This window comes from Ammospiza nelsoni, chromosome 3, assembly GCF_027579445.1.
Source record: "Ammospiza nelsoni isolate bAmmNel1 chromosome 3, bAmmNel1.pri, whole genome shotgun sequence".
Classification (NCBI taxonomy): Eukaryota; Metazoa; Chordata; class Aves; order Passeriformes; family Passerellidae; genus Ammospiza; species Ammospiza nelsoni.
In genome coordinates this window covers 14,177,561-14,199,948 of record NC_080635.1, presented here as the reverse complement: position 1 = coordinate 14,199,948, position 22,388 = coordinate 14,177,561, and the positions used below count along the sequence as shown (strand labels likewise).

The following is a 22,388-nucleotide window of genomic DNA, read 5'->3' as shown; positions in this document are numbered from 1 at the left end:
AGTGGTATTGCACTCTTTGAGCAAGCTGTCCTTGGAGCTGCAGATACTGATCTAGATGGGTCTCCTGTTTGATTCCTCAGGGATCCTGCCTCCAGCAGGCACTCTGGGAGCTTTAAGGGATGTGGATCATAATCACTAGACATGCATGGCAATGAGATTGGGGGAAAAGCAGGAAAACAGCTTTTTCCTGGTGTCACCACATCCAGAGCCATGGAAGAGGAGGCCACAGCTGGAGCTGTGGAAACATTTCAGCATGACCAAAGGCTCAGGCACCGGTTTGGGGCAGATGAAGAGAGTCCCATTCATCTTCACCCAGCTGGTCCCTTGCAAGATGTGACACTGGCAGATGGATGAAAAAGTGCATTAGTCAGAGCACAGAATTCACAGTCACATCAGAGCAAACATTGAGGATTTGCCAGAAAAACATTTCTGATCTGACAAATCCTTCTCAATATGGTCTTCCTAGGAGGAGAGTCAAGCAGCATTCAGTCTGGCATGTGAAATCATCTTACCTGGCAATCGTTGCTCCTAAAAAGTATTTTCTGAGACACTGAGCATCAGCTGTGCCTGTCATCTCCCAGCTATTCAAGCAGCAGCAACCCTCAGTCTTCCTTCTCTGCAGACCACCTCTCATGCCTTGTGTTTCTGCAAGGCCAGGGAAGAGCAGGCTGGATCTTGTTCCAGGGTTTTCCTGGTGGTGATGCTCTGGAGCAGGACAGTGGTGTGTATTTGAGCCTTATGTTGTCATTTAAACTCAGCACATCCCGAGGCCAGGGGAGCAGTTGGTTCATGCAGACATGGAAATGACAACACAGCCCTGCGGTCTGATGGATTCAGGAGACCTTGGGGAAGGAGGTGGAGGGCACGCAAGAAAATGAGAGTAGCCAGATGAATTTTGGCTCCAGAGGTGGGGGGAAGGTGTAGAGGGACCATTTCCACTTCCCCCTCCCCTTGTGTGCTGTGTCCAGGCTGGTTTGCTCGATCATTTTGGGAGGCATTGGAGTGTGAAGCCCCGTGCAGACCTGGGCTGCTGGACCAGCAAACCAAGCTGCCACATCAGATCAGCTCACATCCCTACTTCCCAAAGCATGCGTCATGCTTCGTTTCAGGCAGGTTTTCCTTTTCCTTCCCTGTCATGTTTGCAGAGTGCTGCAGGCAGAATTTTCATTAAGTACAGACATTTCGTGTCAGCAAGGCTTGGTTTGGCAAAGGATCCTGCGTGGGTGACTCATGGGACATCTTACACAGATGGGAACCCATCAGCAGGGACAGAAACCCTGACAGACCCTCTCCTCTGCCAAAGACCACTGTTGAGCAGCTAAAAGAACAAGGTGTGGCACAGGAGTTATAAATAATGTGGTCCATTTCTGCCCCTCTTCTGTCCCTCAGGAAGGTTTGTCCCTGTGCTGGCTGAGCAGGTGTCACGTTGCCCTCACCTGTGTCCCCCATCACACACACACACGCCCTGTGGCTGGCACAAACACCTCCACCATGGACCTGGGTGCCTCTCTGTACACGAGGCTGCCACCTCCTCACCATAAGGTGCAATTTTGTTGTCAACTGGTGAAAGAAAAGCCCCATCATCTCCTTTTCTTCCCAGCAACAAGCAACTTCTTTCCTCAAGTATCTGTCAGGATAGCTGCTCTTGGTGCTCTGTTCCAGCCATGCCCAGGGGTCTGGTCCAGGCTCCTCACTGTGACTGGGGGCCATTTGTGTGGCCCTGCCCTCTGGCTCAGGTGGTGCCCAGCTGTGATTGATGATGATGATGATGATGATGATGATAATTTGGGACTTTTCTTGCCCCAAAGCCCCTCTGCACAGGCAGAGTCACTGCCCAGTGACCTGTGCAAGGCTGGGAGCTGCCCAAGCCCATCTCCCATGGCAAGCTCTAACTTCAGCTAATTAAGTGAGTGGCTGACAGGCAGATAGATGTATGAGAAACTAATGTGGCAGGGTTCTGTGGGAGCCTGGGAGCCCGTGCTAGGACAGGCAGCACCGATGGATGTGGCTTTGCAATGTCACCTCCAGAACATGTGTCCCTCATGGCTGTTCCTCAGTTAATTGATGGCCCTCTGGGCGGGAAGTGCTGATCTGCTGGGACACCAGGGCTGGCAGCACCAGGCTTAGGCAGCACAACCACTTCTGGCTGCCCAGCCTGGATGCTGTAGCTGTTAATCTGCAGCTGAACATCCTCCAAGCTACTCCTGTGGCTCTCCTGGGCAATCAGTGGAAGCTGGATGGGTGACAAGGTGCAGAAGTGCATCATTCCCTCTGTTGATTCAGGAACAAGTGTCTGTGCAGACAGCAGCAGCGTGCCACGTTCTCATGGGCAGGCTTGTTACTGCCTGCTCTGACAGCTGCTTGTGTGTTTGTTGTTTTCCTGGCCCACTGGAGACACCACTACTGACTGTGTGCAGAACTTCTGGGCCATCCCAGCTCTGGCATGGCTGTGGTTCTGGAAGAGAGCTGAGGAAGTGAGCGCTGGACTTGGGACATCTCTGCTCCTGGAGATCTGGCCCTGCCAAGCAGTGCCCTGGATGATGTCCCCTGTCCTCCAGCATGTCCTGCCTGAATCTTTCCAGAGCTGGCTGCTGCTGCCCTCCAGGCTCCCGTGGTACTTGCAATGCTGGTTGCCTGTCTGAGCCAGGAGTTTCTGCCATTTCACTGGGCTAAGCAGTACAGTGGAGATTGGCAATGGCAGGATTTTTGCAAATACACTCAGGATTTTCACAGGTGTGTCATGACTGTGCAGATGTTTGGGTTCAAAAGGAATGAAAAGATCCATGGAGATCCTCACCAGTCATTTCTGATGCCATTTGATCCCTTGAGGGGAAGGTCAAGTGCAGACAGGAGAGCTGGGAGTCCCAGATCCTTATATCTTTGCCCTGTGCTGTGCCCATCTTCTCTCCTGTGGTCAAAAAAATACTCATAGAGAAATATTTTGCTGTTGATCTCTGTCCTGCTCCTGGCACCCTGTGCCAGACTGTTCTAGCTCATTGCATATGTACCCGTCCCTGCACACTCATGGGATTGCTCTCAGGGTGCCTTCCCCAGCTGGCATTTTGCTCTAAGCTTTGCTTCTCTTCTTGTCCTGCTTTTGCCATTGTACATTGTTGTAGCAGCTCTTCCCTAGAGCATCACCAGCCAGGAGGACTTTCCCATGGGCTGTGGTAACTAAGGGTTATGTGTGGGAATGCTGTGATAAAAGAACTCTTCAGTTTGAATGAAATAGCGTGGTTTGAAATGAAAAGTAAGTCCTGATGGAGAGCACTGGACTTGGAGTGAGGGCAGAGCTTTGTATGACACCTCCACAAAGTCACCACCCCTCTCCTACTGGGTGTCTGCAAGAGAAGAGCTGGAGCTGAAATTCTGCAAGACTTATTTACTCTTTGATTTCCAGTAAATGGAAATGGGATGGAATTCATTCCCTCAGCAATTGCTTGGGCTGCAGACTCAGGGAGGCGCAGTTTCTGGCACAGATGGGTCATGGATGCCCTCAGTCCTCATGGCAGAGCAGGGCTCCTTAGCTCAGGTGAGATGGACCCAGCACCAGTGCAAGGAAAGCCCAGCAGCACAAGCCCTGGTTTGCTGCTAACTTGCCCCATGATATCACTGGAGGAAGGAACAGGGAGGTGTCTCAAGACTGGTGATTTATGTCAACACAGGACTTCTATCCCCAGGATTCTTCAGAAATTGTTCTTTCCCACCTGCAGCATGACTGAGGGTCAAAAGAGGGAAAACTAATCCAGCCATTCCAAAGGCTGTGGTGTTGTGCACTCATGGGATCTTGAATGTTTGGTTTAAATACTCAGCCCCAGGAGACGTTAGGTTATGGCAAAAGCACCACTGCCAGCCCAAACCAAAGCTGATTCTTGGCCTCTGTCTAGAAGGGGAGCTTGGAAACACCCTCTGTATTAACCCCAGATTCCCACGAGGTGAAGAAAATGTGTAATGATTTAGAGGCTGCTTTTATCCCTTGTTTTTTTTCCCTCTGTCTTGTGGCTTTGGGACTCCTGAATCCTGGCCCTGCAGTCACACAGCATGAGGGGTTTCAGGGTGCTAATAAGTGTCCCTGTGGTTTTCTGTTATGCGCTATCACAGCTTTTTCTGTAAGAGCCCCTGAGGCACAGGAGACAGATCTAAAATACAAATTTCATCAGGTACTTGTGCTCTGGGGGCTCTGGTCTCCCCATCCTGCTGTGTCCAGCTGGGAAAGTGCAGGGACAGATGATGCAGGCAGGGCTGTGGCTACTCTGTGAGCCTCAGGCAGCCATCCTGGCTCTGCCCCACCTCATTCCCACCACATCCTGGACCTGGGAGAGGAGTGAGAAGCAGGGACCACGTGGAAGGGTCCAGCAGAGCAGGGGGACATCAGTGCCTGTCCTAGATTGCTGTAGCCAGCAGTCCTTACTGTAATGCAGGATAAAAGGTGTGGTTGTCTGGGCCTCCTCCTCTGCACTGCCCAAGCCCTGCCATGTGTGTGCAGGACCCTGGAAGGGGCTCTGTGGCAGGCAGAAGACTGGGATGGAGATCAGGCACTCTCTAACAATAGCCTGTGTTATTTTCCCATCCTTGCTGTTTCTCAAACACCATTAGGAGGTAATCCTTTCCTCCAGCATTGCAGTCTCATCTCAGGGACAAATTTGCCTCAGCAATTTTTGCTGATTGGAAATTCACCCAGAGAGCAGACTTGCCATTTGTTCTGCCTACCCATTTTCCCAGCAGCCTTGTGCAGCAGAAACAGCAGCAGCACACAAGTCTGCCCAGCACAGGGCACTTGTTCACACCCTGGAATGATCACTTGGAAAACTGCATAACACCACCACCTCCTGGCAGTGGCACTTAAAGCCTCGTTATCTGCTTTATTCTGTGAAGTCCTATTGCTGTTGTATCTAAGCATCAGATTTTTTTTTTTAATTGGCACACAGATTTCTTTTTGTGAGGGAGAATTATTTTGTGGGGTTTGAGGAGTGCCACACATGGCAAGCCAGAGTACACCCAAGTTTATGTCTTGATGTCTCTGCTGCCCTCAGAATTTAAAAAGGCACCTCTCTTAATTAACTTTCCTGAGGGGATTTTTCCCGCATGAGGCCAGGATGCAGTGTACATTTTAATGGGAGCTGTCAGGAAAATTATTGATTTGATTAGTAATGTTTCTGAAATTGTGCCATTCTGGTAATTCTATCAGGTTGTCTTTGAAAGCTTAACTGAGAGCATTTTTATATCCTTCATTAGTTTTTTAATACATGATAATTTCCCCTAACTCATCAACGCAATGCAAGATCAGCTGCCTGCTTGGTAACCATTTTTCCTGTGTACAAACCTATTGCAGCAATAATTACAAAGTGAACAAATTATTACAGATATTCATTATAAAATACAATTACACTGAGCCGTGCTGCACTGTTACACTTTTCACAGCCATCACTTGCTCTTGAGTAAATGGTTTCATTAAAAGCATGAAGGGCAAACTTAATACACTTCTGACTCACAGCAAACAGCACAAGAAATCATCCTGGCTGTTCCTCTGAGTGCTTGAGGTGTTTACCCTGAATGAGTAGAAAATGTTGGCCCTGCTGCCAAATACTTGTCAGCTTAGCAGAGGGGCTCTGGGTGGCCAGTGCAGATGTGCAAAGAGAGGAGAACGCCAGAAATCATGGCAGTGTGGCCTCAATTTCACTCCCCTAGAGCGTGGCTTTCGTCCATGTTTATGGGTTTCAGTGCTGGGACCTGCCAGGAACAGCAGAACCTCCTTCATCATGTCTTGGAGCAGCCTTGGGGCTGCTTCAGCTTCTGCTGGGTGCCTGTGGAAAATGCAGAGGAGCCAGGAGTGGGATGGGAAACATTTCTGTGAAGGACAGGGCATTCAAGGCTGGGCAGGGAGGGAACAGTGGGAAAGCTGGTTTAGATAAAAACATTCACAGGAGGGCAGTGCTGTGAGGTGAGTGTGGGGGGAAAGCACGCCCAGCCAGAAGCAGACACAGGACTACAATCACTGCCTTGGCTTTTTGTTTGGTGCTGTTCCTTGTTTGGATTGAGATGAGAGCCAGGAGGAGGTCCTGTCCCCACAGCAGTGCCAGGACAGTGAGCAGAGCCTCCAGGGAGGAGCAGAGGCTGCTGGATTTCTGTCTGTGCTGTCTTTGCAATGGCTTTGCTGTAGGAGGGACCACAGTAGCACAGGTCCACCACCTCATGTTTGTACCCCAGGTTTGGCCACCTTCTGGTGAGCAGCTTTCAACCAGCTGTTTCTGTGAGTCCCTGAAAAGAGCTGAAACACCTCTGTGCTAATTTTTGTCCTCTGGAAGAGCAATTTTTACTTCATTGAGTGGCTCAAGAAGCAAATATCTGTCCTGGTGGCCGCAGCCTCCTGTGAGGCTTTCAATTTCTCTGGTATGTGCTTGTGGCTGTGCTCTGAGCCGTGACTCTGCCTTCAGGCCTGTCCTGATGGTGTTCCAGGGGCAAATTCAGCAACCCCTGGGTCATGTGAGAGGGCATTGCTGCTCAGCTCTCTAATGGGAGAGGACTAAGCCTTGAAGGCTTGGGAAAGGATGGGCTGCTTGTAAAGTAAAATTTAAGAAACAAAATCCTACCATCAGTGAAGCTTTCCATATGCCTGCCCTAACCAGAATGGCCATTCTTCCTTTGCACTCCCTTCACAGAAAAAGTCCTAAATCCAACATCCTTTTCAAGCTTGTAAATCAGAGCCTCCAAAGCCCAAAATGAGCAGTTGATCATGATGCTGTTCATGAATCTGCTGAGCCTGGGGAGACAGAGCCCCTTCCATGCCCAAGCTTGAGCATCATGCTTCCAGGGGCTTGGTCTGTGCTGGTTCCCACTGCTTGTGCCCATGCAACGTGTGCAAGCTGCCAAGGGGCTGTTCTACACCACAGGTTTTTGGAAAGGGACATGTCTTGTCAAGACATCTCTGGGGAAGGTTGGCCCAGCCTGGCCATGCCAGGGAGGATGGCACCTGCAGGCTGCTGGTGCTCTGTGGTCCATGCCCATCCTGAGACAAGCTTGGCCTATTGGCTCCTGCCCTTTGCTTTTGACTGTGCTGTCCCTCCAGCCTGTGCCACCAAAACCACTGTTTTCTGTCCACAGCCCCCTTTTCCTGCTCTTTCCACCTTCCTCCTCTACCTTCTTCTCCTTCTCCTGTTCTGCTCCCTGTTTCTCCTCCTCCCTTTTCCCTCCTTACTCTTGAATCTCTATTTCTTCTTCTCTGTTCCAGCAAAACGATATCAATCAAGGTGATAGATGATGAGGAGTATGAGAAAAACAAGACCTTCTACCTAGAGATCGGGGAGCCCCGGCTGGTGGAGATGAGTGAGAAGAAAGGTGGGGCATGTGCTCCGGGGCTGAGCCCAGCCTGTGTGTCCCTGTCTGGCTCACTCATGTCTGGCACCTGCAACACCGAGCTCACATCCCCGGTGCCTATGGAAAAGGGCAGGAGCAAGGCCACTCCCCATCCCCCTGAGCACAGCCTGTCCCCAGGCCAGCAAGGCATGACCTGGGCCAGGTGGTGAGGATGTTCCTGCCCTTCCCCATATGCCCCAAAGCAGGGATGTGCAGCCCCTTTCCTCCATCCAACCATCTCTGTCACCACAGCACCCGGGCGGACGTGACCTGCATGTGTGTGCGATGCCAATCATGTGTTTGCCTCTGTCTTGTGTTCCCACAGGAAATTCATTACCCTTAGAGTACTTGACCGTGAGGAGTATGAGAAAGAGTGCAGTTTCTTCCTTGTGCTTGGGGACCCGGTGTGGCTACGACGAGGAGTGAAAGGTGTGAGAGTAAAACCAGACCAGCTCTCGAGGCGCTGCCGCTTTCTCTGTGTCTCCCTACTCTCACACTCCTTTCTCCTCGCACTTTTGGCCGTTTTGCCCTCCCTCCTCTGAAGCTTGGCCGCTGCACCTTTTTGCTCTGTTTTCTTCCCTCTTTCGTTTGGAGAGGACTCCATCCCAGCCCAGGGAGCGAGGAGTGCTCCTGGCACACCCCGGAGCAGGAGCATCACCAGCCCCCAGAGACATTTTGGGAGTGCTGCCCTGCTGTGCCTTCATTTAATCCAAGAGAACATCCAGCCTTGACAAGTAAAAAGGGCAGCGCTGCATCATTTTTATCAGAAGATAAAACAGCTTTCACTTGAGATAAAATGCATGGCCAGAGCAGTAATTTTAGCCTTTTTATACTGGCACTAGGATCCGAAAATAGACGAAAATCACAGCCCAAGTAGGTAATATCATGAGATGCAATCAGTTTAGGTAAATCAGGTTATGCTCAAATGAAGTTTCATGGCTCTGCATTGGATAATAGCTTCTCACAGGAATAATAAAAACAATTTCCTCTTTCATCACATTTCCAAACCAAATGCCAAACTTCCCAAAAAGACAGAGTTCACCTATTTTCCCATGCTATTTTTTTTCTACTAGAAAATTAAATGAGGATTGATGGCAACAGCTCGTTCTGCACACTACTGGTGGCTGAGCAAGAAGCAGTTTTAGAGTTACTTAAGAGATGGACCATTATTAAAGCCTCTGCAGAAGATTCGGTCTGTGTGCCTTGGAGCTGCTTTCTAGTTTCTGGGACATCAGCTCTCCCTCCAGCAGGCACTAGGCTGTAATATTTCTTTGATCAGAACAGAGATGGCCCTCAGTGATCCCCACACTGAGTGGGAGCGCGTTCCTCTTCAGCTCAGGTGCTAAGTCAGCTGCATCATCCCCTCCATCAGTTTCCCTGATGGTTTACGTGACTACCTAACAAAAGCTGGGCTAAAAAATAAGACACTGGCATGACTCAGGCACTGCAGGTGGGGTCTGTGTCATTAAATGGTGCTGGTGGCATCTGTGGAGCATGGACAGTACAGCCAGGATTAAGTTACACATGGAGGACTCAACTTAACAGCTCCGTCCTTCTGTACAGGGGCCAGTGTGGGCTCAGCCTTGCAAGTCCTGCACGTCCAGCAGGAGCAAACATGCTTTCCAGATCCAAGGTTTAAAAATTGTGGCCCCAGCTCTGAAGATCCCAGATGAAATTTTTATCTAAAAATAAAATGAAAAAATTTCTTTTCTTCCTGGTCACAAAGATAACCGGGAAAACCTGAGAGAAGCTCAGGCTTGCCGGCTCACTAAGTGGAAGGCAAGACAAAACTTTAAAGGACTACTTAAAGCAGCTATTTGCTGCTTTGGCCATGCAATTTTAAAATTTTTTTTTTTAAACTTGTTTATTTGTACTTGGTTTGGTACAAGAAGCAGCGAGGCAGGAAGAGCAGTACAGCAGTATGCTCAGAGAGACGAGGGCATCTCAGAAATGTCACCCCTGGGCTTTGGTGGGGCCCAAGAGCCACCAGGGCACTAAGGGAGAGGCTTTTTCGTTTATTTTGGATATCTAAAATATTAAGCAAGAAGACCCTTGAGCCAAGCCTTGCCACAGACTTTTCTTCTCTCATTGTCTGTGCCAAAAGTGCAGCTGCCACCGGAGCCATTGCTCCCCATCAGGCAGCTGGAGGAGGTCAAAGCCAGTAGCTGCTGCACATGGGGCATCTTGTGTCCCCCCCGGGGCAGAACTGCCTCTGAGACCAATGGAAGATCTTGCACATACAATTCAAAAGGGAAAAATGAATTTTTTGGAGTGTGTCTTCTAATCCCATATACACCTCATGTTTGCAGTGGTTTTTATTTTAAATCCACAATCCCATGAAACATTTCTGTTTAGTGTCTTTCTCTTAACACTAATGGTATCCTGCAGCTTTACAGATCTGAAATCTCTGCCCTGGGATCTGGTGTCTTTCTGTGGATATTCCTTTTGATTTCATTATTCATTTACTTTTCTTCTTCTGTGTTTGTCTCTGTCTCCTTCACAGCCCTGTTGTTGAATGAGCTTGGTAAGCGCATTCATTTTTCCTTTCCATTTTTCTGGTTTGCATATCTTTGGAAGACAGTCGATTTTGCTTGATGTTTTTCTTTGCTCACAGCATTCTCTTTTAGCGTGGTCAGCACTGTTTAAGCAAGCTCAGGTACCTAATGCCCCATCTTTCCTTAGAGTAGAGCCCCAAAGTCACCAATATTAAGAGGTAGTGCAAGGAGCATTTTTGGGGGGGTGGTGCTGTTACAGCCAGAGTAAACCAGCCAGCACCCCGAGATACAAACCTGTGCCACAAAAATGAACCCATCACCTCTAAACTGGCGTGGCAAAACAGGACTTCCTGGTGACTGGGAGATGCTTGTGGCTGGACAGGAAAGTTGGCCAATCCTTTACAAACTTTACCTCCTGTCTTGGGGAGACTTAGAGCCTGAGAAACTTTTGAATTTCCTTGCTGGCCACCTCCAAGGTAGGGCAGCTGAGGAGTGGGCATCCTCATTCCCCACGCACCTGCAGCCCCAGGACAGATTTCGCGCTATCCACAGCATATATCAGAGACCAAGGGGGGACAGCTTGCAGATGTGGGTTAAAAAGCGTGTGCTCAGGTTTCCCCACACTATCCCTGGGGTGTGTGCTGGGGAGCAGACTCCATGTCCACAGTGGGGCAGGGAAGTCTTTGTTCACGTGCAAATGCTAATCCTCATTTATTCTCTCTCTCTCTCCCTTTTTCTCATTTTTTGTTTCGTCTAGGTGGCTTCACCATCACAGGTATGGATTTCTACTCTTCCCCTGTCCCCCTGTTCCTTTCTCTTAATGGCCATATGCTCACCCTGTTCTTTCCTCTTGGTTTCCTCTTTGCTTTTGTTCTGTCCTGGAGGGAAACTCTGCTATGGTAAGCAGGCGCGGCCTGCCAGGCCCAGCCAGTCCTGCTAACCCTGTGTGCTCCCACAGAGTGCTCTGCCTGCCTCACACACCTAACCCAGCCTCAGGGAGGGTCATCTGTCACCCCCCAAGCCACAGACCACCCCTCTCCATGTCTTGGAGCAGGGTGCGCTTCTCCATTTGGTCCAGCTGTCCCTTCCCTACGCACAGGGCTCTTTCCTCACTTCCCAGGCCCAAGCGCTGCAGGAAGGGCAGGACCCATGGCTCCTCTGGCATGAGCAAGCCAAGCTTCCCTCCCTCAGCTGAACAACACAGGACAAGAAGGTCCTGCATCCCACACATTGCTCCTCAGGAGCCCTGGAAACATAATTGAGATTTAGGAGGCTCTGGCTCCAAGGTGGGTCTCTTTGGCCTGCAGGAGGAGAAGGGCTTTCCCTCAGCTCCGTGCCCCCTGAGCAGACAAGGGGCATCCAGCAAGGGAGCAGCACTAACCCCGTGTGACATAAGAGTGGAGTTTACTAACTGCACGGGGACAGCTTGTAGAGTGTGTGCAGTCCCCCCTGCTGATCTCCTGCTGATCACTTTAATAGGCAAACCTGTCTTCAGGAAGGTCCAGGCTAGAGATCATCCTCTTCCTTGCACCGTGGTCTCCATCCAAGGTACCTGTGGTGTGGCACCATGTCAGTCTCACATGGACTGACTGGGGTGTTTTCCTACTGACAGATTAACTCCAGTCCTTTTTAGCCCTGATGTTCTCCTGCCCATCCCTCAGGTGGACTGGAAGGGAGTTCAGTGGGGTCTGCACAAGGGACAGTGACAAAGGACATGCTGCCTGCAGTCCCCATGCCCCAGAGGTCACACAGATGACAGCGGAGGCGCAGACCTGCTTCACTGATCTTGTAGTCCCTCTGCTGCCTCCTCTTTTAGGGTTTGGAGCCAGGCATTGGCCTGTGGATGGCTCCTTACATCTGTGCTCTTCCCTCCAGCCCCGCCATCACCGCAGGCGTTGGCTGCCAGCCCCCTCTCCAAGGCAAAGGCCTGCTCAGAAAGAGGCAGAGCCAAGATTTCATCTGTGTCTCAGCCCAGGAGCTGCTGACAGAGCTCTCTTGCTGTAACAGGCTGGTGGAATTGCCCTGACTATACCTCAGTGCTGACCTGGAGTGCTGGGGAATGGAGCAGCCTTAGTGCTGATCTTTCTCCTTCCCAGCAGCCCAGTGGCAGAGGCAGCAATTAATTACCAAGCAATAAGATATTCCTCAGCCCCAGGATGAGCAGGACTCCTCTGAGGTTGGATGAGTCGCAGACCTCTTGGTAGCATTTCATACAGCTATCCTGTCTGTTGCTTCATGAACTCCTTCTCCGCTGTTCTGTTGCTCATGCTCCCACCTGGAAGCCTCCTGACCTCCCCCTCTGACAGGAGGCCAAATCCAGAGTGCCCAGCTGGGCCTGCTTCACCCACAGGCTCTTTGCTTTGCAGAGGAGAATGAGGAAAAGCAGCCCCTGACCAGCAAGGAGGAGGAAGAGCGTCGGATCGCAGAGATGGGGCGCCCAGTCCTGGGGGAGCACACCAAACTCGAGATCATCATTGAGGAATCCTATGAGTTCAAGGTACTGTTCACATCCTGCATCCCTGTTCTTCTTCCCCCTCCTCCTTTTGGGTTTGTGCAGCACTGAGAGGCACATGGTGATGGTATAGAAGCAAAGCAAGGCAGTGCATGGAATCGCACAGGAAACAGGAGCTGGGGTCCCAAATGCTGCAAGTTGCTTTAAAACATGACCCTGCTCTCACAGTGAGTTCTACACACTGCTCCTACTTACAGGCAGCCTTGAGTGAGCCCCAAGCCTGGTACTCCCAGTGCAAAGGGCTGATAACCCCAAATGCAGGTAATGGTTGTGCAGCTCAGCTGCCATGAATTCATGTGCCAGGCCAAGAGCAGAAAACTAGCCATTTCATTATCTTCTCCATTTTTCTGTAGTATAAAAATATAACAGACCACCCTTACTGTGGCTCTGAGAGGGTTTAAACTCCCATCCATGAGCAGCTTTCCTAAGGTCTTTTTTAGCAGCAGCAAAAGGAATTGCAAATACTTACATTTGGGTCTCTTGAGCTTAAAATCTGCTGAGCTTGTTCCATAAACACATACCCATAAACAGTGGCACTGGTGGGCTTTAGCCCTGTATCTCCAGCCCCTAATTCTGTGCTCTGCATCTCCCTCCACAGAACACGGTGGACAAGCTTATTAAGAAGACGAACCTGGCCCTGGTGGTTGGCACAAACAGCTGGAGGGAGCAGTTTATTGAGGCCATTACTGTCAGCGCGGGTGAGTTTGGGCCACAGCTTCAGGTGAATTACGATCACCCTCGCCTCAGCTGCATCACTAACACAGGCTGTAGTGGAGCAGCAGGAGGCAAAGCAGGTGGCAGAGTTATTTACAGCTCCTGCATAAATAAGGCAGCTGATTAAAGCCTTTTGTGAGGGCACCTTGTCTCATGTGTAGGAAACCTTCTGCGTGAAGCGTGTCTGTAGCACCAGGCAGAGCAACACCTTGGCTGGTAGCAGACGGCAGAGGGGGAAAAGTCAGTTCAGTGGGAGAGATCTGGGAGGAGAACACAGTGTGGAAATTCAGAGTGGCATAAATAAGGCTGGTGTGAAGCAACAGTGCTCCCCTTCCCGGGTTCTCCCTGTACCTCTGTGGTGAGGACAACGCAGTAGTGAGGGTGCAAACCTTGACGGCAGTCACTCTCTCTGAGCCAAAATTCTCCCTTGACACGTCCTGCCTTCTGGAACTCCTGCTGCCCCAGCCAGCTGTGGCTGGAGGATTATGGCTCAGCAGCCCAATAGCTGCAGCAGCACATCATATCTCTGGTTGAACCAGATCCTGTGTGATCTTATCTTCCCTCCCTTGGAGAATTGCCTTTCCCTCAAATGCCTTATTGTGCCATTCTCGCAGGTGCCACTGCCATGTTTACCAGTACAGGATATATTATCATTCCCATATATGTGGAAGAAGGAAGAAAGAAAGAAGGTCTCCTCCAGATGTTGTTTTAACAGCTGGAAACTCTATTACTTACTGGCTGGATGTTACAATCCCCGAGCCCAGCCTGGGCTGTGCGTGTGCACATTAGGGCAAAATCAACCAGCTTAAATTAAATCCCTGGGGAAGGCAATTACCTCTCATCTGGCTAATTGTGCACTGAAGTGCATGGGGGAGCGCTCAGCTTCCTACCTCTAACTCTGCTATACAAGGTAACCTCTGCCCAGCACCAGGTAATTAAAAATGATGGCAGTACCATTTGCCCTCTGCCTCTGGAAAACAAGGGCAGGACACTGTGCAGCAGCTTTCTCTTCAGATTGTGATCCCTCTCTCGTAGCACAGTTCTTCTCAGAGCCTCCAGGCAAGAGCCTCCCATTATTTTGTATTCAGCATGAACTAATCATGCAAGACAATCCTTGCTGCAGGTTTTGTAGCTAATATGGCTAAACTAATCTATGCCAGAACCAATTATGTAATTGCATCCCATGTTAAAGCAATGATAGTCACTGATGGTTGGATCCCATTTCTGTGACACATGTAAAGACTGCAGTTATGTTGCCCCCCATATCTGGAATTTACAGCCATGATCAGAGCTAACAGATTATTAACAAGCATTTAATAAATGGGATGTATTTTGGTGGACATGAGCTGTCCCTTGCAGTTGTGGATCTCAGTAGCAGTTTGTCTCTGAGCTCTGGAGGTACCCAGGCTTTAGCTCCTCAGGCTTTGTGCCAGATAAGTTAAAATTCCTTAAACACTGGAGGTTGGGTTTGAGTTTTCCCCCCACAGCTCACTCTGGATACCAGGTGAAAGTCCCCCGTCACCACTGCAAAATGTAACATCCCAGCTGAGAAAAGAAACATTAAACCCCCATTTCCCACCCAATGATCAACCCAGGGCAGCGTTTGCAGGGGGATGGAGCAGCGGAAGGTGAGGTCTGTGGAAGGGCAGTGCAGGTGCAGACAGGGCTGTGCCACGCTGTGCTGTGCCATTCTGGGCTGTCCAGAGCCTGTCACTCAGCTCCTTTAGTCTGCTCCCAAAAGCTATAAAGCTTCTGCTGCAGCAAAAAAAAATTCTGGGGCTTGCAGGCCTGTTTCTGACTGCACCCCTGGTCACCATCCTGTGTTTCAAGTCAACTCCACAAGATCTGGCCAGCTCTTCAAAACAGAGACATCATGGCTGCATAACAAAATGACAGGCAGATCTGGATGAGTGTTATGACAGTGGCATTCATGTTCGTTTTTCAGTCTGTTTTATCATCTCCATAAAGATTCAGGTCCATAGCAGTCCTGGTGCTTCCCTGAGCTTTGCAGAGGATTGAAGTACCTGCTGCAGAATTACAGCTCGAGCACAGCATGGTGTATCCTGCCATTAGCAGCCTTTGCACATTGAGGGAAAACACAGGCCAATATAGGCTTTCCAGGCTGGAAAACTGCTCCTTATCTTCACAACAGTGCACAGGAATGGGTATTTATATCTGCCAAAACAATAACACTGATTAGCTGCTGTTTCTGCCATAATGAGTTTGAAGCTCCAGAGCTTGCATCTTTCCCTTGCTAAGGAGATTCTTTCAACAGCCATGCAGGGAGACCTGGTGATCCACATCCTTGAGAGGAAGATAAAAAGCATCAAAGACGTGGAAAATTACCAGACAAAATGCAAGGGATGTCTTTAGCACGACTTAGCCTTGGAATCCTGAACATTTGTGACTTAGAAACTCATCCTTGTTCCTTAAGGGCAGCAGGAAAGCTCCCACTGGCTTAGTTGGAAAAGTGTCACCTCCCCTTCAAGTCTGGGAGTGGTTCCAGTGTGAGCAGGAGGAGTTTTTGACCATGCCCCAGCAGTGATGTTGTGCACCGTGCCAGGCTGGGGAAGCCCCACATTTTCCATGCAGCTTGCCCGTGGCACAGGCTGGCCAGCAGGCTCTCCAGAGAGCTCCTCAGAGCTGCAGGAGCCAGGCAAGGGGCCACCAGCCCCAGGGGGCTCCCTGGTGGGGTCACCCCCACCCTGTGGGGACTCCCTGCAGGCTGGATGCCAAGGGCTTTTGTAGAGACAGGTGAGGTGCCAATGCCTGGAGCAGGAAAGGGACTTCCCACACTGACCCAGGAGAGACCAGACATGAAGGAATGGGCAACCAGAGCTTATAGAGAAGCACGTGAACGGGCAGGGAAATGCAGCAGGGAAGGACAGCCAGCAGTGACTGAGCAGGAGGCTTTAGGGCAGGCCAAATCCATCACTTGATCCCGGTTTGCAGCAGAGGTAAGGTTAAGCACCAGAGCAGCTCAGCACCATCAAAGCCGGCTGCCTTTCCAGAGAGTTGGAAGCAGTTGCAGGCACTTGTGGAAAGCAGCTCAGAGCAGCTCAGAAGGGGCTTCCCTGTGGGACTCTCCACAAGGCAGGAGTTGCTCTTGGTGGGTTTGCCTGCCCAGTCAGCTCCAGCCAGCACAAGCTTGGCTTTTTCCCACTCCTTCTGGGGGAAGAGCTCTTGAGCAGGAGCTGAGTCCCAGAAAGCAACTGATGGTTAAACTCAGGCAGATGTGCCAGCACGAGGCTCTGCATTTTCTGAAGTGCAGGTTGTTTTTTTCAACCATTGCCTGTGGGGTGTGTCTCTGTGCTGTGGAAAGGGGCAAGGAAAGGCCATCAAGCCACTCTGATGATTGCTCAGAAAATAAGATATTTGGAAGTCAAGGCCTTCCAGGGCCCACATCATGAGACACAGCATTTTGGGGACTGCAGTTTGCACAGGAGCTTTGCCCAGCATCTCCCAGGATGAGCAGACCTGATCAGGCACTGCTGTTTTCTCCAGGGGAAGACGACGATGACGATGAATGTGGGGAGGAGAAGCTGCCCTCCTGCTTTGACTACGTGATGCACTTTCTGACCGTCTTCTGGAAGGTCCTTTTTGCCTTCGTGCCCCCGACAGACTACTGGAATGGCTGGGCTTGCTTTGTTGTCTCCATCCTCATGATTGGCCTCCTGACAGCCTTCATTGGCGACCTGGCATCCCACTTTGGCTGCACCATTGGCCTGAAGGACTCGGTCACTGCCGTCGTGTTTGTCGCCCTGGGGACATCGGTGCCAGGTAAGCACAGCCACAGGCTTTGTTGTGAAGCTCCATCCCCACCCAGGCTGGGGCTGGGGCTGGGGCTGTGCTCTGCAGGATCCCAAAGCACAGGTTTGAGATATAGATGGAAATTGTTTTGCAGTCTCAGATGGGCTGAAGGATAGAACCAGGATCCACATCCAAGATGTGGATTCAGTCCCATGGGAATTATTTCAAGGCCCATCCCACTGCAAAGACTGCGAAGTATCTATTTCTGTGGGCAGCCCCCCTGGTATCCACTTTCAGAGTTGGAATTGGTCTTCAGTTAAAATGCTGCCAGCATTGGCAGTCCTGCATTTTAAGCATCTGCTGCTTTCACCTTGCTCCTGGGGGAATTAAATGTGAGTCTGTACTCAGGGCACACTTTCCAGCATGGACACCTTTGTGTGAGACCAGGTTCAGATGGATCAAGGTGAGGTTGCTGAGCTGGGGAGCTGCTTGAAATGCAGCTTGTGAAGCTCTGTGGATTCCCATGTCAGCCTGTGCCTTTCACTCACCCTTCTCCCATGGGCTGTGCTGGGCAGGCAGAGCCTGATTTCTGGACAAGGGGCTCTGACCCACCCCACCATCCTTTGCATCAGTCACACCTTCCCTCACCACCTTCAAATTTCCAGTTACTGGCACCCAGATGCTCAAAGATCCTGAAATTGTCCTAATGCTAGCAAAGGCCAAGAAGCAGCAGAACCAAGAGAGAACTGATCTAGGGCAAGGAACAGAAGAAGGAGCATTTTTTAGACCTCTGGCAGTAGAGGCTTTAGCAGAAGGTTTGCAGAGCTTCTTCACATGTTTGACAGTGAAAATCTTCCCTCCTGCTTTGGCTGGCATAAGGTGGCATTTAAGCAGTTCTTTTTTAGAATACATTGGGCTACTCTTGTTTCAGTTGGCTCCCAGGCCGTGCTGTGTTAGCTGGGTGCTGGTTGGGCTCCTTCAGCCCTGCTTTCCAGGAGATGGGCAGGCACCAGAGGAGGGTGCACAGAAACCAGCACTGACAGGGACCTTCTCTGCATTGAAAGCAGAATCTGCAGCTCAAACTTGCAGAAGTGCATGTGGTTGTTTCTATACTCATCTTTTCTCCCCCAGTGGCAGCTGCAGAGCCATGGAGGCATCAGCACTGTCCCCCAACTCTGTCACTGCACTGTGATCAAGGCCTTTTCCTTCCCTTAGGTGCATTTCCATGGCAGCTTTTTTTTTTTTTTTTTAATAAAGCAGACTTTTGATTTCTTTGCTGCAAATAGACCCTCTCACTGTGTTTCTATGTGCCCATCCCCTCCTGTTCCATGGAGCTGGATCTTTGTGCCAGGCTGCACTTTGCCATCTCACCTTAGAGCCAGGTGGGGAGGAACAGAAAGCAAATTCTGTAGAATATAAAAACGTGAAATATGACCTTGTTGTTTTCTTTTCCTGGGCCACACTGGGCTGCCTGTACCCAAGGGGATCTGGGAGGGCAGATATGTTCAGGACTCACCTTCTCATTGTTAGCTGGGAGTGCTCACCTGAACCAACCTACGGGCTAACTCCTCCTGCTCTTCCTTCCCTCTGCAGATCCAGAGTGGGTTTGGATGTAAAATCAGCCCTTCCCTGTGGTGCAGAGCAGTGTCATGCTGGTCTGCCTAACACAAGGTTTTCCATTGAAATGGCCAGCCAAGTTTTATCACTGATATTAAAGCTGGCAGAGCGCCTGGGCGAGCAAGCACCCCCCACACAGTTTTTCTTCCCAAGGGATGGAGGATGACCTGGTTTGCCAAGGTGTCAGGGCCTGCACAAGGCACTGGACTTCGGGGAGGCAAAAGGTGCTAGAGGCCATACTGGGGGAAGCTCTGTATTTCTGACCATTGAGATTCCCCCCTGTGCATTTCCAGACCCTGATGATCCAAGAAGAGCCAGATGGTCCCCCGCTTCCCTGGGATTTCCAGTAGAAGGGGCCGTACCCTATCCCCTTACCCATTATTTTCTTTCCCCAGGTGTTGCCATTGACATTTGCCCCCAAGCTGCCCTCTTTTCCTGGGTGTTTCCTGAGGGTTTCTCCCCATCTTTCCTTTGCAGACACATTTGCCAGCAAAGTAGCAGCAACGCAGGACCAGTACGCGGACGCGTCCATCGGGAACGTCACCGGGAGCAACGCCGTGAACGTTTTCCTGGGCATCGGGGTGGCCTGGTCCATCGCAGCCATCTACCATGCGGCGCACGGACAAGCCTTCCAAGTCTCCCCTGGCACACTGGCCTTCTCCGTCACCCTCTTCACCATTTTTGCTTTTATCAGTGTGGGAGTGCTGCTCTACCGGCGGAGACCCGAGATCGGAGGTGAGCTGGGCGGGCCGCGGACTTCCAAGCTGCTCACATCCTCACTCTTTATCCTCCTCTGGCTCTTGTACATATTCTTCTCATCTCTGGAAGCCTACTGCCACATAAAGGGCTTCTAAAGGGACAATCAGAGATAGTAAATATGTGTATATCTATATATATCTATATAGAGTGATATATAGGTATAGATATAGATATAAAGCTGTGTATAATGAACAGAGAAAGAATAAAAGAGATTTGCCATGTTCACACACCTGCTGATGGAAAGCGGCTTTGGAGCATCCTTTGAACTAGGTAGGACCCCAAAGCCAGCAGGACCCCTCCCCAGGCAGCGGCCCCAGCCAGGAGCCAGGGGCAGGGCCCTGTCTGCAGCTCGACCAACAGGAGCGGCCGATGGCCACCGAGCCCCTTCCATGGCTGACTCCCACCCGCTGGACCCGGGAAGACGGATGAGAAGGCGACCGGGGCGCGCCGGTGTGAGCAAGGCCAGAGTAGCTGGTGAGAAACAGAGCAGTGGGCAAGGGAAGGAGAGGAGAGCAAGGGTTCTGATCTCCCACCGCATCCAGCTGCCTTCGCCACCCGGGAACAGGCCCTCTGGCCCTGCTGGAGAGGAGCGAGAGACCGAACTGAAGACAAGGGGAAACTGGGAGCTTTCTAAGGATAGAACACAAACCGTTTTCGTCATTGCTTTGGGGTTGGTTTTTTTGTTTCGTTCTGGCGTGTGTACAACTAGCATTTCCCACCCACATGCCCCTCACCTTTCCCTGTCCGTGCTTTGGGGGTGCACAGCCGCAGCCTCGTGTCCCGTGTCCCAAGCCGAGGCCGCGCGGAGCGGCGGGAGCCTTCCTCCCACTCCTCCGCCTCCTCGGGCATGCTGTCGTGGTACTTGTAACATTTGCATGAATGAAATGAAATCTATCTGTATATAGCATCCTATAGCGATAGTCCTTCCAACCATGTGGGTTGAGCATTGCAGATTACAAGCGTTTTCTTTTCACTGGGTTTTATTTATTTTTAGTTAGTTCGGTTTTGCCATAGGGTTTTGCTCGTTTGTTTGTTTGTTTCCTCTTAGCGGGGGTGGAAAGGATGGAAAGCTGTCCCCACTCACTTCTCGCGGCATGGCTCCATGAGAAGCAATAACAGCCATGCAGTTGTAGGTTTTCAGGGGAGGAAAACCCACACCCCAGAGCCTTCAGGGCTGTCCAGGGATGTCCTTCAGGCTCTGTCCAGCTGACGTGCTGAAGCCAGTGTGAGGCCTCCTCTGCCCGCAGGAGGTGTTACACAGGGTCCCAGGGCGTGGGGTGAGCAGTCTGAGGGGAGCAAGCTTGGCTGACTCCCAGCACCCCACATGCTTCTGCCTTTTGAGTCAGTGGCTGCCTCAAAGCCCTTGGCCCCCTGCTATTGCCTGTAACCCCAGAGGTGTAGTGACAGCCCCTGTTTCTGAGTGTTAAGCCATCAGGACCGGTCCCCAAAGCTGGTCCTTCCCCACAGCCATTTGGAAGCAGGGCTGAAGGGCCACACGAGATCTCCCACTCCACTGAGCGTGACCAGGACGCATCCCCCAGGAAAAGGTCGTGTTTTGCACTCTCCAAATCCCAAGTCACTGGACAGGATGAGACAGGGAGGTGTGACTCAGCATCACCCCCTGGTGCCAGGAGTGCAGGCTGGGATTGAGAGCTGAGCCAGGGAAATGTGGGTGTAGAGCTCCCCGGGGCACCAACACTGGGCACTGGTGTTGAGAGATGTCTCCTGACCCACTGCCCTTTGCCAGGCTTCCTGACATTCCAGCCAGGCAAACTCCCAGCCTGCATGCCCATGGTGAGCTCTTCCCACTCAGCTGAAAACCATGTCTGATGCTTGTACCATAACCAGCTGGCTGGGGGTATTTGTACTCATCTTGAACTATCTGTGGAAATTTTAATTAACCTGCTAAGGTTAATTAAAGGTAAGATTTTCTCTAGGAATATGAAGTTGTGGGTTTTGTTTTTTTTTTCTTCTTGAGCCTTTTTTCACTTTTGATTTGTTTTGGGGTTTTTCTTTTTTGTTTCTCATTGTTTTGGGGGAAAAATCAAACACAGGTGCAGGTTGTTCAGGTTTATGATTACCTTTATGTACAATGATTTCATTTTCATCTGTTTGGCTTCATTTTTTTCTTTGTGTGTATTGCCCACCACTATAGGCAGTGAGTCCACTAATTGTGATGATCCTTATCAATGGTACACAATGCACAGAGAAATAAAGTTTGTAATGATTCCTGATGGATCCAGTACTGCTCCTGCATATTCTCTATGGAAAACCCTTCTCTCCCCATCAGCTGTTTCCATCGTAGCCATCTCTCCTTGACTCATTGGTTTGCCTTCCCTGTGTTTCTGCCTCTGGCAGGGGCAGTGGTGCCTTGGCACGGCCGCCCCTGCCCCATCCCATGCCCTTCCTCCCTCTCCATCTCCATGGTGCCTCAGGCTCGGTGTGTGCTGCGCTACAGCCACGGCTCACAGCCTGCTCCACTCTCAGGGAGAGGCAGGAAACCACCCAGGGTCAAAGCTGCAGGGCAGCCCACCCTGCTGGGGCCAGGAGCTGCCCCTGTGCTGGGTTAAGCCCTGCCCTAGGCTTTGGGAGAGCCGTGGGGGTGCCCCCAAGGTACCAAGCAGCCCTTTCTGCTTGTGTCCTCTATAGAACTGCTCCTGCTCTCACTACAGCCTCACAGTGACCTGTGAGGGTTAAACCACGAGCTAACTATGAGGGAGAATGCAAGAGGTGCATTGCCAGGGCCGGGTCCATGGGTGCCAAAGCAGATCTGGGGCACCCCACGAGGCTGGGCTGCTCTCAGGAGGTGCCTGCCCAAGCCCCAGCCCAGGTGCCATGGGCCATTTCAGACCCATCTGTGCCTCCACACAGCTCAGCCAGCACTGAGGAGCAGAAAAGTCTCCCCATGGCCAGGGATGTTGCTCCTCCCTGTGTTTCATCCAGCATCTGTTGAGCTGTCCCCAGATAAACCCTCCCTGCAATGCCTGGGAGGTCCTGCTGTGACAGCTGAACTCAAACACCAGCCCTGGAGATGGGCCCCAGGCAAGCACTGCCTTCAACATTCCCAGCAGAGAGCACGGCCAGCAATGTCCATGAGCTTCTCCCGGGCAGTGCATTGTGAAAGCAAAGCAGCTCCTCTGACCCAGTAATTGCATCTGCTGAAAGGTGATGTGGGTGTTTTCCCCTCA

At 51.1% G+C, this 22,388-nt stretch overlaps 1 protein-coding gene across 2 annotated transcripts in view; it reads left to right on the top strand.

Moving 5' to 3' along the window:
• Window positions 1-21,438, top strand: part of SLC8A1 (solute carrier family 8 member A1) — a 124,783-nt gene extending 103,345 nt beyond the window's left edge. For both annotated transcript variants that reach the window (XM_059468239.1, XM_059468240.1), the window contains 9 exons: window positions 7,229-7,335; window positions 9,857-9,877; window positions 10,606-10,623; window positions 10,733-10,747; window positions 11,328-11,396; window positions 12,215-12,345; window positions 12,959-13,058; window positions 16,579-16,854; window positions 18,919-21,438. In XM_059468239.1, coding sequence (XP_059324222.1) covers window positions 7,229-7,335; window positions 9,857-9,877; window positions 10,606-10,623; window positions 10,733-10,747; window positions 11,328-11,396; window positions 12,215-12,345; window positions 12,959-13,058; window positions 16,579-16,854; window positions 18,919-19,295 — 1,114 coding nt within the window. In that variant the 3' untranslated portion in view covers window positions 19,296-21,438. The remainder of the gene's footprint in view (window positions 1-7,228; window positions 7,336-9,856; window positions 9,878-10,605; window positions 10,624-10,732; window positions 10,748-11,327; window positions 11,397-12,214; window positions 12,346-12,958; window positions 13,059-16,578; window positions 16,855-18,918) is intronic.
• Window positions 21,439-22,388: the final 950 nt, after the last annotated feature.